Raw genomic sequence first — 15,643 nt, 5'->3', positions numbered from 1 at the left:
CCGAACACCCCCGTGTGTACACGCAAGCACAAGACCAAGTGCGCACGAAAAAGATCCTGTAATCCATGTCAGAGTTCGGTGGGTTATAGAAACACGAAAATACCCAGCATTCTTCCTCCGAAAATGGCTGCCTAAATGGCGGGGTAAAAAACGGTCATACACGTAAAATTCCACTCGTGCAAAAAACACGAGTGTACGTGGGAGTTTCAGCCCACGAACGCAGAAGAAGAAGAAGAATCACTAGCGAGGGGTGGGAAGGAAACACGTGCGTGTTTCCACGTGTTTTCCACAAACCCCTCGCAAGTGATTGGCCATTCCAATATGTGTACGAGGTTTTGCAGGAAAAGGTCACTCTCCCAGAACCCACACAAACCCGACAGAGTTATTTTCGGAATTCGTCTATTGTATCAAACCAAACCCCGCAGCTGGCTCACATACGGTCAATAACTTTTTCGTTCATCCTGGCCCAGGAGGCCGGTTCTACCCCCGCTGACCGTTGATGTCTGTAGTTGGATCGATTACCGCTCTTCGTTTTTGACTCTTCATGGCACACAGAACCTCTTTAATTTCTGTTTTCTGAATAATGTGAGACTGTTGTTTTTATTTGTAACACCCAAAAATACTATTGGCATTTTTAGTCCATTTGCATGGTTGTGCACATGAGGGGTGAGTGTAACGAGTCTCGTTAACGTTGGGCTGAATGTAAAGTAAAACCTCCAAATAACGACCTTGAAAATGTGTGTGTGTGTGTGTGTGTGTGTGTGTGTGTGTGTGTGTGTGTGTGTGTGTGTGTGTGTGTGTGTGTGTGTGTGTGTGTGTGTACGCTTGTATAATGAGTATTGTTATAAAAAATGCTTTGTTATTGTTCCTTAGAAATTGCATTTTAAAAGCTTCTCCCGGAAGTTTTGCACATGAAGCAAGAAAATACAGATTGTTGGCAGCCATGAGGGCTTGAAACAGCTCGCCCCTTGAAAGACTTTTTTTTTTGGGGGGGGGGGGGGGTTGTGTGAAGCACCAGTGTTCAATGAATGAACCTGGTTGGGTAGCTAGAAAAGGACTAAAAAAACAACATAAAAGTGGTGTTTTTACACCCCCGGTATAGGGGTGTGTATAGGTTTCGGTCGATGTGTTTGTTTGTTTGTTTGTGTGTTTGTGTGTTTGTGTTCGCATTTAGATCTCAAGAATGAACGGACCGATCGTCACCAAACTTGGTGAACAGGTTCTATACATTCCTGAGACGGTCCTTACAAAAATTGGGACCAGTCAAACACACGGTTAGGGAGTTATTGGTGGATTAAGATTCTACAAGGACTTATAGAGGGACATATTAATGGTCAAAGGGAATTCTCAGTTGGTGGCAGTGAGAATGGTTATTTCCCTTTGACCAACGGGGGTGTTTTTCCTACCTCGGAGGAATTTCTTGTTTTTTATCGTTTCTATATGACACGTATAATGCTTTACAAAATAAACCGTCGATCGCTGAAGAAGAAGAAGCTTTACAAAATACAAGTTCTTAATCCAATACAATTATCTCATCGGAGGTTCTCACTTCAGGAAAGGTCAGTCCTAAGTCAAGCGGTGGATATTATCACATAGACATGTATGAGAAAAAAAGAGAAAAAAATAGGAGATATTCAAATAATATCACTGGTTCACTCGGAGTAGTGTGCTAGACCATTCAAAAGCTAATCGTAATGCATGTACTCTGATTATCTCCCTATAGTTGTGAGTCACTGTAATAATTCCAATAGCCAAAACACCTTCACACAAAAAGTTCAGTTTCAGTTAAATGTTGAAGCTCCTCCGGCAAATCAGTACATTTCTAACGTTGCGTTTTGCTCAGCAGACGACAAAAGCCCGCCATCTTTGTTGTTGGTTGGCCGAGACTTCAGCATCGCGTCGTCCTTGTCCTTCAGTAATGGCGGCGGGATTTCTAGCGTGAGTTCATGGCGAGCCCAAGTTTGGAGATCACCTGATCCACAGATGAGATAGAATATCGTCCCAAACGTGTAGATTCCGGCACAGATGAAGAACACTGTACGCCATTGAGCCTGGGTTTGCTGGTTGAAGAAAAAAGAAAAACAAGTCGCGTAAGGCGAAAATACAACATTTAGTCAAGCTCAGTCGAACTCACAGAATGAAACTGAACGCATTGCATTTTTTCCGCAAGACTGTACACTCGTAGCATCGTCTGTCCACCGCTCGTGGCAAAGGCAGTGAAATTAACAATCCACAAAAGCGCGGTAGCGGTTGCGCTGAGGAGGATAGCCCGCTTTTCTATATCTCTATTCTTTTTAACTTTCTGAACGTGTTTTTAATCCAAACATATCATATCTATATGTTTTTGGAATCAGGAACGGACAAGGAATAAGATGACATTTTTTTAAATCGATTTTGGAAATTTAATTTTAATCATAATTTTTATATTTTCAGAGATTGTTTTTAATCCGAATATAACATATTTATATGTTTTTGGAATCAGAAGATAATGAAGAATACAATAAACAAAATTTTGAATCGTTTTCTAAAAAAATTATTTTAATTACAAATTTCCGATTTTTAATGACCAAACTCATTCATTAGTTTTTTAATCTACCAAGCTGAAATGCAATACAAAAGTCCGGCCTTCGTCGAAGATTGCTTTGCCAAAATTTCAATCAATTTGATTGAAAAATGAGGGTGTGACAGTGCCGCCTCAACTTTTACAAAAAGCCGGATATGACGTCATCAAAGGTATTTATCCAAAAAATGAAAAAAATGTCCGGGGATATCATTCCAAGGAACTCACATGTCAAATTTCATAAAGATCGGTCCAGTAGTTTAGTCTGAATCGCTTTACACACACACACGCACAGACACACACACAGACACACACACACACACACACACACACACACACACACATACACCACGACCCTCGTCTCGATCCCCCCTCTATGTTAAAACATTTAGTCAAAACTTGACTAAATGTAAAAAGAAAAGAAAAAGAGAAGCGTTTCCGGTGAGCATGGTAGTTTCAATGACTGAACTTGAATGATACTTTTTGTTGAAGAGGATATGCAATGATTTGACACATCTCGTGCAATATTAATCGACGCGAGACCTAATTAATACGTATAGTTGCCAGTGTTTCGGACAACAACAGGCACAATCGTACACCCCAAAACACGCTTGAATGCCTATTCCGCCTTGTGAAATATAGTACGTCTCACTGTCTCAGATCTAGCCAGGCTTTGACATGGAATAAGACAATCCCTCCAACTGGCCTAATACAAAACAAATCAACAACCTGACTGCTTGCTGTGTTGAGTTGATTTTTGGCTCACGTAAGTGTAGCCTATGCGATGCTAACTTTTGTCTGTCTGTGCGTGCGTGCGTGCGTGCGTGCGTGCGTGCGTATGTATGTATGTCTGTGGTAGAAACTTTAACATTTGACTGAACACCGAAATACTAATTTTACCTGGTTATTATTCAAGCAACAGCTTCAAAGTATTGAAGCAATGATCAACATTTTGTCGGCACGTATGTAGTTAAAGTGTGTATCCAAAGAAAACGGGTGGTGGGTTTTTTTATTTTTTTATTTTTTTTTTGGGGGGGTGGGTAAAAACAGCTGACTGGTTTGTGTCGTGTGTGGTATGTAGACCAGGTCAGGGGTCAAGGTTAGGTCAGATCGCGTGAAGGATTGTGGTATAGATACAGTTATCACCGAGCTGCAGTTCGCCGATTCGGAGAAGACGATTTCACATTGTTCGGTTTCGTAGCTCCAGAAAAATAGATAAAGAAGATACCAAAGGAGATTTCCTACAGGTTAATCTGCACAGCGTGTTTCCAGTGTCTGCGCGAGGAAGCGCTGTCGAAAGCGCAGTGTCGATCTGGCCATTTGGCAGTCGTGTCCCCGTAAGTAGGCTACAGACAGACAGATCTAGATCTAGTGTCTCGCACTCTTGCACCGTGTCACCTATGCTTACTGTGTGTGTGTATGTGTGATTGAGTTTGTGTTACTGTTTGTCGACTTCTGACGTGAGCCTTGAAGGCTTCGCCTCTTGTTTTTATTATAAATCATTCTTCGAAAAAGGCACCAGTGCTTTTTACAAAATTAATTATTACAAAAAATACCTGTGTGCACAGAGGGCACCCAGTTTTGGTATGTGACAACGTGGAGGGATGTTCTTATTCCATGACTAGATATGAGACGGTACGGCGAACTGCGGAGTGTTTTCACGAGGCGTGTAGGGCCTTTAACTACACACATACCTCGCTCGTAATAATCCCAATAGCAATGGGAGCCAGAAAACCAGGAATGGTGCCAAAAGTGTTGGAGATTCCGAAGATGATGCCAGCATAACGAGGTGCGATGTCCCCAGCGTTGACGATGAAGCCACTGCCGTACTGAAAGCCACACATGGACACGCCCACTGTCAGCAAAACCACGCCCCCTACCGGGTTGGTGCAGTCCATGAAACCTACGCCGATCACGAACAGTGCTGGCACGATTTCGCCTGTAAGTTGATTTGGACAGACGAAAAAAGACTGACAAAACACACTTCCAATGGAGTGACTAAAATGGTCAAGTAGCGCATTCTTTCCTGGAAAAATTTTAGTCGAAAAGCTCTTTTCTCGAAAACGGAAATACAGTGTTACATATACCGGTGAATTTTACTGACAATATGTTAAGAAAGTATAAGAGACCCAAGTCCTAATGAAGAGGTACTGATCACTACGCGCACAGAACTGTGGCGTTTCTTGTTTTCTTTGTTATGAAGTGGTTTGAATGGGACTATGCATGAGGGTTCTATAAATGATGATTACATTTTCTGCTTGCAACTTCGAAAAGGACCGGCACGGTTGGCCTAGTGGTAAGGCGTCCGCCCCGTGATCGGGAGGTCGTGGGTTCGAACCCCGGCCGGGTCATACTTAAGACTTTAAAATTGGCAATCTAGTGGCTGCTCCGCCTGGCGTCCGGCATTATGGGGTTAGTGCTAGGACTGGTTGGTCCGGTGTCAGAATAATGTGACTGGGTGAGACATGAAGCCTGTGCTGCGACTTCTGTCTTGTGTGTGGTGCACGTTATATGTCAAAGCAGCACCGCCCTGATATGGCCCTTCGTGGTCGGCTGGGCGTTAAGCAAACAAACAAACAAACAAAACTTCGAAAAGGCTATGAGTCAATCTGTAAATGAGAGAACCGCCAGTAATCATGAAGGTCACGTGGTTAAAAGAAGAATGCAACCCCTTGCAACTGCCTAGAACCCCCCCCCCCCCCCTCTTCCCATCCTACACACACATACACACACACACACACACACACACACACACACACACACACACACACACACACACACACACACACAAAGATCGATTTTTACATTTAGTCAAGTTTTGACTAAATGTTTTAACATCGAGGGGGAATCGAAACGAGGGTCGTGGTGTATGTGTGTGTGTGCGTGTGTGCGTGCGTGCGTGTAGAGCGATTCAGACCAAACTACTGGACCGATCTTTATGAAATTTGACATGCGAGTTCCTGGGTATGATATCCCCGAAAGTTTTTTTCCTTTTTTTGATAAATGTCTTTGATGACGTCATATCCGGCTTTTCGTGAAAGTTGAGGCGGCACTGTCACGCTCTCATTTTTCAACCAAATTGGTTGAAATTTTGGTCAAGTAGTCTTCGACGAAGCCCGGACTTCGGTATTGCATTTCAGCTTGGTGGCTTAAAAATTAATTTATGACTTTGGTCATTAAAAATCTGAAAATTGTAAAAAAAAATATTTTTTTCTAAAACGATCCAAATTTACGTTCATCTTATTCTCCATCATTTGCTGATTCCAAAAACATATAAATATGTTATATTCGGATTAAAAACAAGCTCTGAAAATTAAATATATAAAAATTATTATCAAAATTAAATTGTTGAAATCAATTTAAAAACACTTTCATCTTATTCCTTGTCGGTTCCTGATTCCAAAAACATATAGATATGATATGTTTGGATTAAAAACACGCTCAGAAAGTTAAAACAAAGAGAGGTACAGAAAAGCGTGCTATCCTTCTCAGCGCAAGTACTACCCCGCTCTTCCTGTCAATTTCACTGCCTTTGCCGTGCGCGGTGGACTGACGATGCTACGAGTATACGGTCTTGCTGCGTTGCGTTGCGTTCAGTTTCATTCTGTGAGTTCGACAGCTACTTGACTAAATGTTGTATTTTCGCCTTACGCGACTTGTTGTTCTTGAAGAAAACGGCTTGACCAATAATTACATAAGTGAGGGAGGGGAGGAGATGGGGGAGAGGGGAAAAAGACTGACTGACCCAAAGAGTTGCTGATCTTGCGTGCAGCAGTAGTGGTCAGCGTGCCCCTGGACTGCAGGAAGTCAAAGAGCTGACCAGACACGTTGATGGCCAGCCAGAACCCGATGTAGGGCAGGCTGGACAGTAGGCCGTTCTGAAATACAGTGTTAGGTGAAACTAAAGTATTTCGTAGAGTGCACAGTTTTGTTTGGACACAATCACGCTTGTTCGCATTCAAGCACAGGTGCGAACACATGCTCAAGCGCATGCATGCATATAAACGGTACATACACACAAACATACAACAACGGGCAGACATGACGTCATACGTACGCGCACAGCACAAACAGGAAGGGTGGCACACACTGACACACACGCACACACACACACACACCACACACAATCTCCCACAGACACACACACTCACACACACACACACACATACACACACATACATACACACACACACACACACACACACACACACACACACACACACACACACATCGTCGCGATATAACCTTCGTGGTTGAAAACGACGTTAAACACCAAATAAAGAAAGAAAGACACACACACACACACACACACACACACACACACACACACACACACACACACACACACACACACAGTGCATATGCGACTCACCTTCTTAATGTCGAACTTGAGCACCTCCCGCATGTAGGTAGGTATGTTGGTGAGGAAGGTGTAGGTCCCCCAGTTGGCACACACGTTAGTCACCACGATGGCCCACACTCGCTTGGAGGTCAGGATCTTGCGCCACGGGATCTTGTCATGGCGCTGACAAAACGCAGAAGAAAACAAAATAAACGTCTGCCAGCTAGCATTGATTTGTTGGGCACTTTGTCTCTCTGTCTGCCTTTCTGTCTGCCTCATGTCTGTCTCTTTCTCTGTCCTTATTGGTCTCTCTCTCTCTCTCTCTCTCTCTCTCTCTCTCTCTCTCTCTGTCAATCTCTCTCTCTCTCTCTCTCTCTCTCTCTCTCTCTCTCTCTCTCTCTCTCTCTCTCTCTCTCTCTCTCTCTCTCTCTCTAACGAACATAGGATATACACTGCAATTACACCAGACATACTCAGACTCAGACTGACCGATGCTCCCCCAACCGCTGACCGCCCCCTGAGACTGTACTCTATGTAGTGACGCTCCTCCGGAGAGATGCGAGGGTGGACAGCCGGCGAGTCGAACACCAGGAACATCCACAGCACGAACCACAAAAGGCCGTATGCCCCTGGTGGACATTTAAATATAACATACAATACGTGTGTGTGTGTGTGTGTGTGTGTGTGTGTGTGTGTGTGTTTGTAATGTATGTGTGTGTATGTATGTGTGTGTGTGTGTGTGTGTGTGTGTGTGTTGGTGTGTGTGTGTTTGTTTGTGTGTGTGTTTGTGTGCGTGCGTGCGTGTGTGTGCGTGCGTGTGTGTGTGCGTGCGTGCATGCATGCGTGCGTGCGTGCGTGCGTGCGTGAGTGCGTGTGTGTGTGTGTGTTGGTGTGTGTGTACCAGTGTTCTTCACTTACCGAGGACGTAGAAGACTGCGGGCCAGCCCCCGTCAAAGCCATATTTACACAACAAGCCCGCGATTGGGAATGTTAATACGTTGCCGATTTGTGAACCTGAAATTATAGACAATATTAAACGTATAACGTGAATCTGGATACTTCTACCCAGATACACTGATTCTCGCGAAGACATTTCATTTCGTGTTACATTGATCTACATTGCAAGCTTATTACCAAATTATTACATGCGTTCGCCACAACCTTCCTCCTGCCCCCCCTCCCCCCTTCCCCACCCACCCACGCTTCTCACCACCCCGAAAAAGAGTGAATACTGTTGCTATTATTGAGTCGAAAATTCTCACGTGGCATTCTAGGCCAGTCACTAGCGGAGGGTGTGTCTGAAACACTGGCGTAGACAAGCAGCACATGTCGAAAGCTTGCCTCACTAAAAGCAAGTGTATTCATTCTTTCACAACTCCTACAAACCCGACAGAGTTATTTCCGAACATCGTCTATTACAGACAAGTTTTGTGAATACGCTAGCAATCAGCCACATTACTCCGATACTTGTATAATCCGACTTACCAGCGTAACAAAAGCCGGCCAGTTTTCCCGTCTCTAGGGGCGGGGCCCAACAGCCCCACAGCATTTGCATACAAGGCCACACCACGCCCTGCACGTAACATTTGACATTTCATTGGTTTGTCATCTAAATGAGGGAGGAGCCTTCTTCTTCTTCTTCTGCGTTCGTGGGCTGAAACTCCCACGTACACTCGTGTTTTTTGCACGAGTGGAATTTTACGTGTATGACCGTTTTTTACCCCGCCATTTAGGCAGCCATACGCCGTTTTCGGACGAAGGGAGGAGCCTGATACACTTATTAACACACCGTCACAGAAAATCGTGATAATCTTTGAAATTTCATTTGAGGGAGGAACCTGATACGCTTATTAACACACCGTCACACAAACTCGCGATAATCTTTGAAATTTCATTTGTGTGTCATTTAAGAGAGGGAGAAGCCTGATATGCGTATTTAACATACCGTCACAAAAACTCGTCGACCGTGCTCTTTTCATCATCAAGCATGACGCAGGATCCAATTCCATGATATCCATTTCCTCGACATATTTGTTATCATTTGCTGACAGTCAATACATTAGAAATAACTCATATTGTTAAGCGGCTCATCTGACAAATGCCGTAGTGCTGAGTTTGAGGAACAAAAACACTACAGCTAGGGCTTTGACAATCGTAAATGTACGTAAACATCTATTGTCTGTAATTACTAAATTACCGGACCTGTCACCTCCAGGTGCACAGAGCCCCTAGGGCTTTCAGTCATGCCTCGGGCAGCTATCCGTTTGAAAAAATACCAAGTTTCATTGACTTTCATGAAAAGAAGTCAAAAACTGCAAATGTTTTACGAATTAATTTTGTTAAGCTCGCCATACACATTTCGTAGTGCTGAATTTGACTAACAAAAACACTATAGCTGGGGCTTTGACAATTACGAAACATTGTAAATGCACTTGAACTATCTTGTGAAGCCTACCTGACAAATGCCCGCCAAGATTCTGAGGCCCATCAGAAAGCGCCAGTCAGTCCTGGCCGCGATCGGCATCAGCAACGTCAGCAGTGAGCATGCGCACATGCAGTACCCCAGCACGCGCTTGCCGCCATAGCGCGAGGCCAACCAGCCGCCCGGAAGTTGCGTCAGCAGGTAGCCCCAGAAGAACGACCCCAAGATGAGACCCTGGGTTTCTTTGGACCACGAGAACTCTCCATCCTGAAAGATAAAGTAGGTCAAAATTGGGATGTTAGGTACACGCGCCCTCTTGTGTAAGTGACCATGTTCACCATGACAGATATGCAAGGCCTTGTGGGAGGGGGTGGGGGATTTGAGCATCCTTCCCCTCGGAAAAATACCCCCCCCTCCCCCCAACAAAAAAAAACAAAACCAAAAAGACACAGCCTCACTGCTTCGTGCGCAGGCTGAGGGGCAAGGTCATTTGGAGAAAAAAAGGAAAAATTAAAGGATAAAAGAACACACACACACTCATGAACGCACACTCTCTCTCTGTCTCTCTGTCTCTCTCTCTCTCTCTGTCTGTCTCTCTGTCTGTCTCTCTCTCTCTCTGTCTCTCTCTCTCTCTCTCTGTGTCTCTCTCTCTCTGTCTCCTTCTCTCTCTCTCTCTAATAACAACAACAACACAAATTTAACTTTGAACATAAATTAAGTCTGACGCTGATATATGATTGTACACAAACAATAAATATCTAGCCTTTTCGATTCACATCACCTCCAACGTGTCAGTACCATTCCCTCCACCTCCCGCCGAAATACTGTCACAGCTGTTCTCTCCTCCTCCCCCCGAAACGTCCACTGTCGTGTAGTTCTCCCCGGTGTCGTTGACAGTGCCTTTAGCGATGATGTGATGGTTGCTGCCGCTGTTGTCGTGGAGGGAGGCGACATAGGTCTGGTTGACCATGCAAACCATAGCAACGCTGAGGTTGACCCGCAAAGCGTACAGGTTGACGAATCCCAGAAAGGACACGATGGACATGGTCAGTCGCGCGGAACACCACAGCGGTGTTGGTTCCACTTGACCTGCTGAAGGTGAGAGGTAAAAGGTCAGGTGGCTGTATTGTAAATCGATCGATCGGGTTTTTGTTGATGGAAATTGATATGATGTCTAGTCCTCAAGAGGCATCTACAAATTGTACCTGTATAGCCTCAACTTTTACAAAAAGCCGGATATGACGTCATCAAAGACATTTATCGAAAAAATGAAAAACCTGTCGGGGGATATCATAACCAGGAACTCTCATGTAAAATTTCATAAAGATCGGTCCAGTAGTTTACTCTGAATCGCTCTACACACACACACACACACACACACACACACACACACACACACACACACACACACACACACACACACACACACACACACACATACATCACGACCCTCGTCTCGATTCCTCCCTTTATGTTAAAACATTTAGTCAAAACTTGACTAAATGTAAAAAGGATTTTCTTTATTAGTGCCCGTGTTCATAGTCAGCAAAATAGTAGTGTATTGTGCCAAATGTGCTTATCATTGCCAGCCCGTGGTACGTTAGTTTGGCAAAAGTAGGTTACGCGCCTTGTTGTTGTCCATTTTCCTCAAATATAATTGTTCATCTGTTTTACCCCCATCAGTCTACGTACCCCCCCCCCCCCCCCTGGCCCTCGTTCCCCAAATCCAATCGCTCTTTCTTTCTGTCTCCGCCTCACTCTCCCTCTCTCTGTCCCTATCTCTGTCTGTCTGTCCGTCCCTCTGTCTGTCTGTCTGTGTCTGTTTCTCTCTCTCTACTTTTTAAAGAGATAAAAATTTCAGATCCACTTTATAAAACCAAAGGTTAAAACAGAGGATCCAGCTTTATACAGAGAGAAAATAAGAACCAGTATATACAGTACGCACGTCTTGTTATATTTACATTTTAAAAGGCTATGCCACAGCAGGGCCGGACCAAATGAGTTGTAGGGGGGGGGGGGGGTTCCTCCTTTTTTGGGGGGGCAAATCAGCGAAGTGGCGAAGCCACAAGCGCGCACCTGCAAAGCAGGCGCGCGAACTAGGGGGGTCCGGGGGCATGCTCCCCCGAAAAATGTTTGAAAAACGGTTAAAATCTGTGCAATCTGGTGCATTCTGGGCCTTTTTCTCATCGGATTTCACATTGAATAAAATTTGTTAGAGACACACAAAAAATTTATTTAAAAAAAACAAACAACAAACACTCAAAGCAAGGTACATGCTTTTTCCAGGGGTGGGGTTCCGGAACCCCTGGAACTCCCCCCCCCCCCCCTCCCTGGGTCCGGCCCTGCACAGTGACACAACGAACATTCATACACACAAATATGTATATCTACATTTACTGGCAAGCCAGGCACTCCGCCTACGCCCCGGCACTGCTGGCATGGTGGTGGCCTGCCATTTTATAACCCTTTGCTGGGTATGAAAAAGGATTAGTCAGTTTACCTGATGATATTTTGAAGTCTTTCGCCATGGTTGAATGTCTCAACCAGTACACACGGTATCAGGCAATGCTGAAGCACAGACTGAGTAACTGTTGTCGGCGCGGCCGATGTTCTCCTGTAAATATACAACAGTACTTCAGTACAGCAATAATTCTTGCAGCCACTGACAGAGAACACTCTACAAGTACTCTTAACACATCTGGGTCTCCTAGTTACAACTGAGATATGCCATCCAGCCTTGCAGAACACACATACATAGTATCGCGCGCACACACTGACGCACGTACGTGGACTACACTGACACACGTGCGCCGCACGCACGCCGGCACGCACGCACGAACTGAACACACGCATGCACTGACGAACGCACGAATACAGACACACACATTCAGCTGCAAAAATGTGTTTGTCGACACTGTGTCGTTATTTTAGTGTGTGTGTAGGATTGTTGTATAGCACGTTGCGCGTTCAAGCAAGCAACAACAACAAAAGCGTAACGCCGATGGCAGAAAGTTAAAGTCGCCCAACTTTTAATTGTCACCTCCCTTAGCTAAGTATGGAATCAAATGAATTAAAGAGAGAGAAAAAATAACCACTGTGACAAAATACAATACATTTTGCATGAAAGATTAATTCCTCTCTGTTACTTTTGCGAATGTGTGTGTGTGTGTGGTGTATGTGCGTGCGTGCGTGCGTGCACGTGTGTGCGTGCGTGCGTGCGTGTGCGTGTGTGTGCGTGTGTGTGTGTGTGTATGTGTGTGTGTGTGTGTGTGCATGTGGGTTACCGTTTTAATTACCTCATTAATTCAGTGCTCCGTGAAGCAAAATACCTGGCAAACTCTGGTAGCGTTAGTTTCAGACTCTGCAGCAATGGTGTAGGCCCATGCTCACCACAGCACACCCACGTCCTTAGAATCACACATAGATTTTAAAGACCCAATGATGCATGCCGATGAAAACCAAACAATGTTACCTCCCGAACAAGTCACGTCTTTCTGGAGCTAATACCCCCATTCCAAACTTTCGTTCCCAGCGGCGTCCTGAGGACGGCTGCCACTACGATCAGACGCTGCGCAAACGGCCGTTTTTGGCATATTACCACAGCGTCTGACCGTAGTGGCAGCCGTCCTCAGGACGGCTGAGAACGGAAGCTAGAACGGGTGGAGTGTGGAATGGGGGTATGACAACGCAGTGTGTGAGAGCGCTAGCGTTGCGTTACCATTGCGGTAAGTTCCATTAACGATCCATGAGTTCCGTTACCGATGTGTTAAGCTTCCATTACCGTTCATTTGGAACGGGCGGGGAATGGCTAAAAGTGTGAACATGCAGCCCGAACTCACCCGTCCCAACCGTTCCTACCGTTCAAAGGAGTTCCGTTAACGTCCATTGGCGTTCCATTAAGGTCCCCTCCCGATCCCTCCCACTCCCGTGCCGTTCCTTGGTCAATACGGGAACGGGACCTAGAACGGATGTGTGGAATGGGGGTATAAGCGGTCTGCCAGAACTGACTCAACACTGACTGAGCAGGCACAGTCCTCTCCGTAGAAACAGCCGGCAGCTATAGTCAGATTTGCCCAGGCTTTTAAATGGGCTATGACCATCCCTTTACTTGGACACATACCAAAAATCAACATCCTGACTTCTTCCTGAGCATCGTGGAAATGCTTCATGCATTGATATAGCAGATTGACAGAGGTGTCTCTTAGAAAGTTAATTCCGGCAACAAAATAATCCAGGAATTGAAGCACACAAGAGAAGCAGCCAAGCTGTTGACTTTTCGAATGGGAATTGTACCACTTTTGAATACACTTTTTCATAATAAGAAAGAAAAACTAAAAAATAGCAGAATTATGTCAATGTACCATGTCAGACCGTGTTCAAAACGTGTGTAACCGAGTGTACGGAGCACAACAATCACCTTTGGAGGCAAAACCAGTCAAACAGGGTTAAGATCTTAGAGCTAAGTTAAATAAGCCCTGTACAAAAAAAATGCCATGGGTACACAAAGGTACAAAGTTACACAAAAAAAGTGTATTCAAAAGTGGAACACTTCGGTTTAGAGTGTAAAGTTGAAGTGCTCTTACCCTGTGTATAAGGCTGAACGGAAGAGGGGTAGTCGACACGGGTATGCAGACCACCACAGACTGACTGACCGAGGAGAGTCTGCACACAAAGTTGACTCTGAGAAACTAAATCTCTCGCCGAACGTGGGGACGAACTCACGCTGACAGCGGCCAACTGGATACAAATCCAGCGCGCTACCGACTGAGCTACATCCCCGCCCCTTGTCGGATCATATTAGGAAGATACGTTTGGTTTAGTACCGAGCGTCGGCAAACACTTGAAAGCGTCTTCATGATAAACGCGGCGTCGGCTTGTTATCGTCCTATGTGTTGTTCTTGTTTGTACAGGCTCTCTTCGGCGGTGTCCAAACTGGGCCGTTGTGCACAAGTGACATGCACCTTTGTGTACCCATGGCATTTTTTTTTGTATGGGGCTATTAACTTAGTTCTAAGATCTTAACCCTGTTTGACTGGTTTTGCCTCCAAAGGTGATTGTTGTGCTCCGTACACTCGGTTACACACGTTTTGAACACGGTCTGACATGGTACATTAACATAATTCTGCTATTTTTTGGGGTTTTTTCTTATTATGAAAAAGTGTATTCTAAAGATCCCGTGTACGTGCTTGTTATCGTCCTAAGTGTTGTTCTTGTTTGTGCAGACTCTCTTCGGCGGTGTCCAAACACTCGGGTGTGCACACATGCGCACGGTAAAGATCCCAAAAAGAGCGTAAACATATTTAAACCAAAAGCGTGAAAAGTGTAGACACATGTGCACGGTAAAGATCCCGTCAGCTTGTTATTGTCCTATATGTTGTTCTTGTTTGTGCAGGCTGACTCTCTTCGGTGTCCAAACACTTCGGTGTGCACACATGCGCACAGTAAAGATAAAAAAAAATGAGTAAACATATCTAAACCAAAAGCTTGAAAAGTGTAGACACATGCGCACGGTAAAGATCCCGTCAGCTTGTTATTGTCCGATGTGTTGTTCTTGTTTGTGCAGGCTGACTCTCTTCGGTGTCCAAACACTCCGGTGTGCACACATGCGCACGGTAAAGATCCAAAAAATGAGTAAACATATCTAAACCAAAAGCTTGAAAAGTGTAGACACATGCGCACGGTAAAGATCCCGTCAGCTTGTTATTGTCCGATGTGTTGTTTTTGTTTGTGCAGACTGACTCTCGTCGGTGTCCAAACACTCCGGTGTGCACACATGCGCACGGTAAAGATCCCAAAATGAGTAAATATATTTATGTTAAACCTAAAGCTTGAATAGTACTGAAAATAGGAGGGGGGTAGGGGGGTGGGGGGGGGGGGGTGGGGGTATGCGCGGCATTTGAGCGAAATGGTTGAAGCCACCAAGAGTAAGGAACCCAAAAAGACAGGACACAAAGCAACTTGACCCTCCAACTCAGTGTGGAGGCTGCTTTCGAGTTAGTCTCAGATACAATTTATCAGCTCATCCAATATTTCTACTGAACACTGTGAACTAATGCTGCTTTCACCGTGTTCACTGTAAACTAAAGTGTTCCACTTCTGAACACACTTTTTGTAACCAGTTGTGAACACTGTGTCACGAATTATATATTTCTACTCAGTTGACAAAAGTGGCACACATGGTAAACACTATTACATAAAGTGTTTACCATGTGTGTTATTTTTGCTAGTGCTGTAGAATCAAATAGCATTTCACACAGTGCTCACACCCAGCTAGCAAGCTTTCGTCGGCCGACTGACGATTTCAGTCGGGTGACGTCGT

At 44.9% G+C, this 15,643-nt stretch overlaps 1 protein-coding gene across 1 annotated transcript; it reads right to left on the bottom strand.

Moving 5' to 3' along the window:
- Window positions 1-583: 583 nt before the first annotated feature.
- LOC138970778 (sialin-like) lies at window positions 584-14,101 on the bottom strand. Its single transcript, XM_070343305.1, has 12 exons — window positions 13,908-14,101; window positions 12,621-12,731; window positions 11,825-11,938; window positions 10,106-10,416; window positions 9,358-9,591; window positions 8,388-8,475; window positions 7,821-7,916; window positions 7,392-7,531; window positions 6,933-7,085; window positions 6,306-6,438; window positions 4,255-4,499; window positions 584-2,060 (listed from the first exon to the last, which is right to left on the bottom strand). Exons 3-12 carry the CDS (start codon window positions 11,850-11,852, stop codon window positions 1,812-1,814), a joined length of 1,677 nt encoding a protein of 558 aa, XP_070199406.1. The 5' UTR covers window positions 11,853-11,938; window positions 12,621-12,731; window positions 13,908-14,101; the 3' UTR covers window positions 584-1,811.
- Between the last annotated feature and the right edge of the window lie 1,542 nt (window positions 14,102-15,643).

The sequence above is a fragment of the Littorina saxatilis genome, linkage group LG7, assembly GCF_037325665.1.
Source record: "Littorina saxatilis isolate snail1 linkage group LG7, US_GU_Lsax_2.0, whole genome shotgun sequence".
Taxonomy (NCBI): Eukaryota; Metazoa; Mollusca; class Gastropoda; order Littorinimorpha; family Littorinidae; genus Littorina; species Littorina saxatilis.
This window is presented reverse-complemented; position numbering and strand designations above follow the sequence as displayed.

What these genes read in the sequence shown, in the direction of transcription:
- LOC138970778 (XM_070343305.1), bottom strand. Translation starts at nt 11,852, where the DNA reads ATGGCGAAAGACTTCAAAATATCATCAG. An exon ending in ATGGTACTGACACGTTGGAG is followed by an intron (nt 9,592 to 10,105) that starts GTGATGTGAATC and finishes TTTATCTTTCAG; the next exon opens with GATGGAGAGTTCTCGTGGTC. An exon ending in CAAGATCAGCAACTCTTTGG is followed by an intron (nt 4,500 to 6,305) that starts GTCAGTCAGTCT and finishes ATCAACTTACAG; the next exon opens with GCGAAATCGTGCCAGCACTG.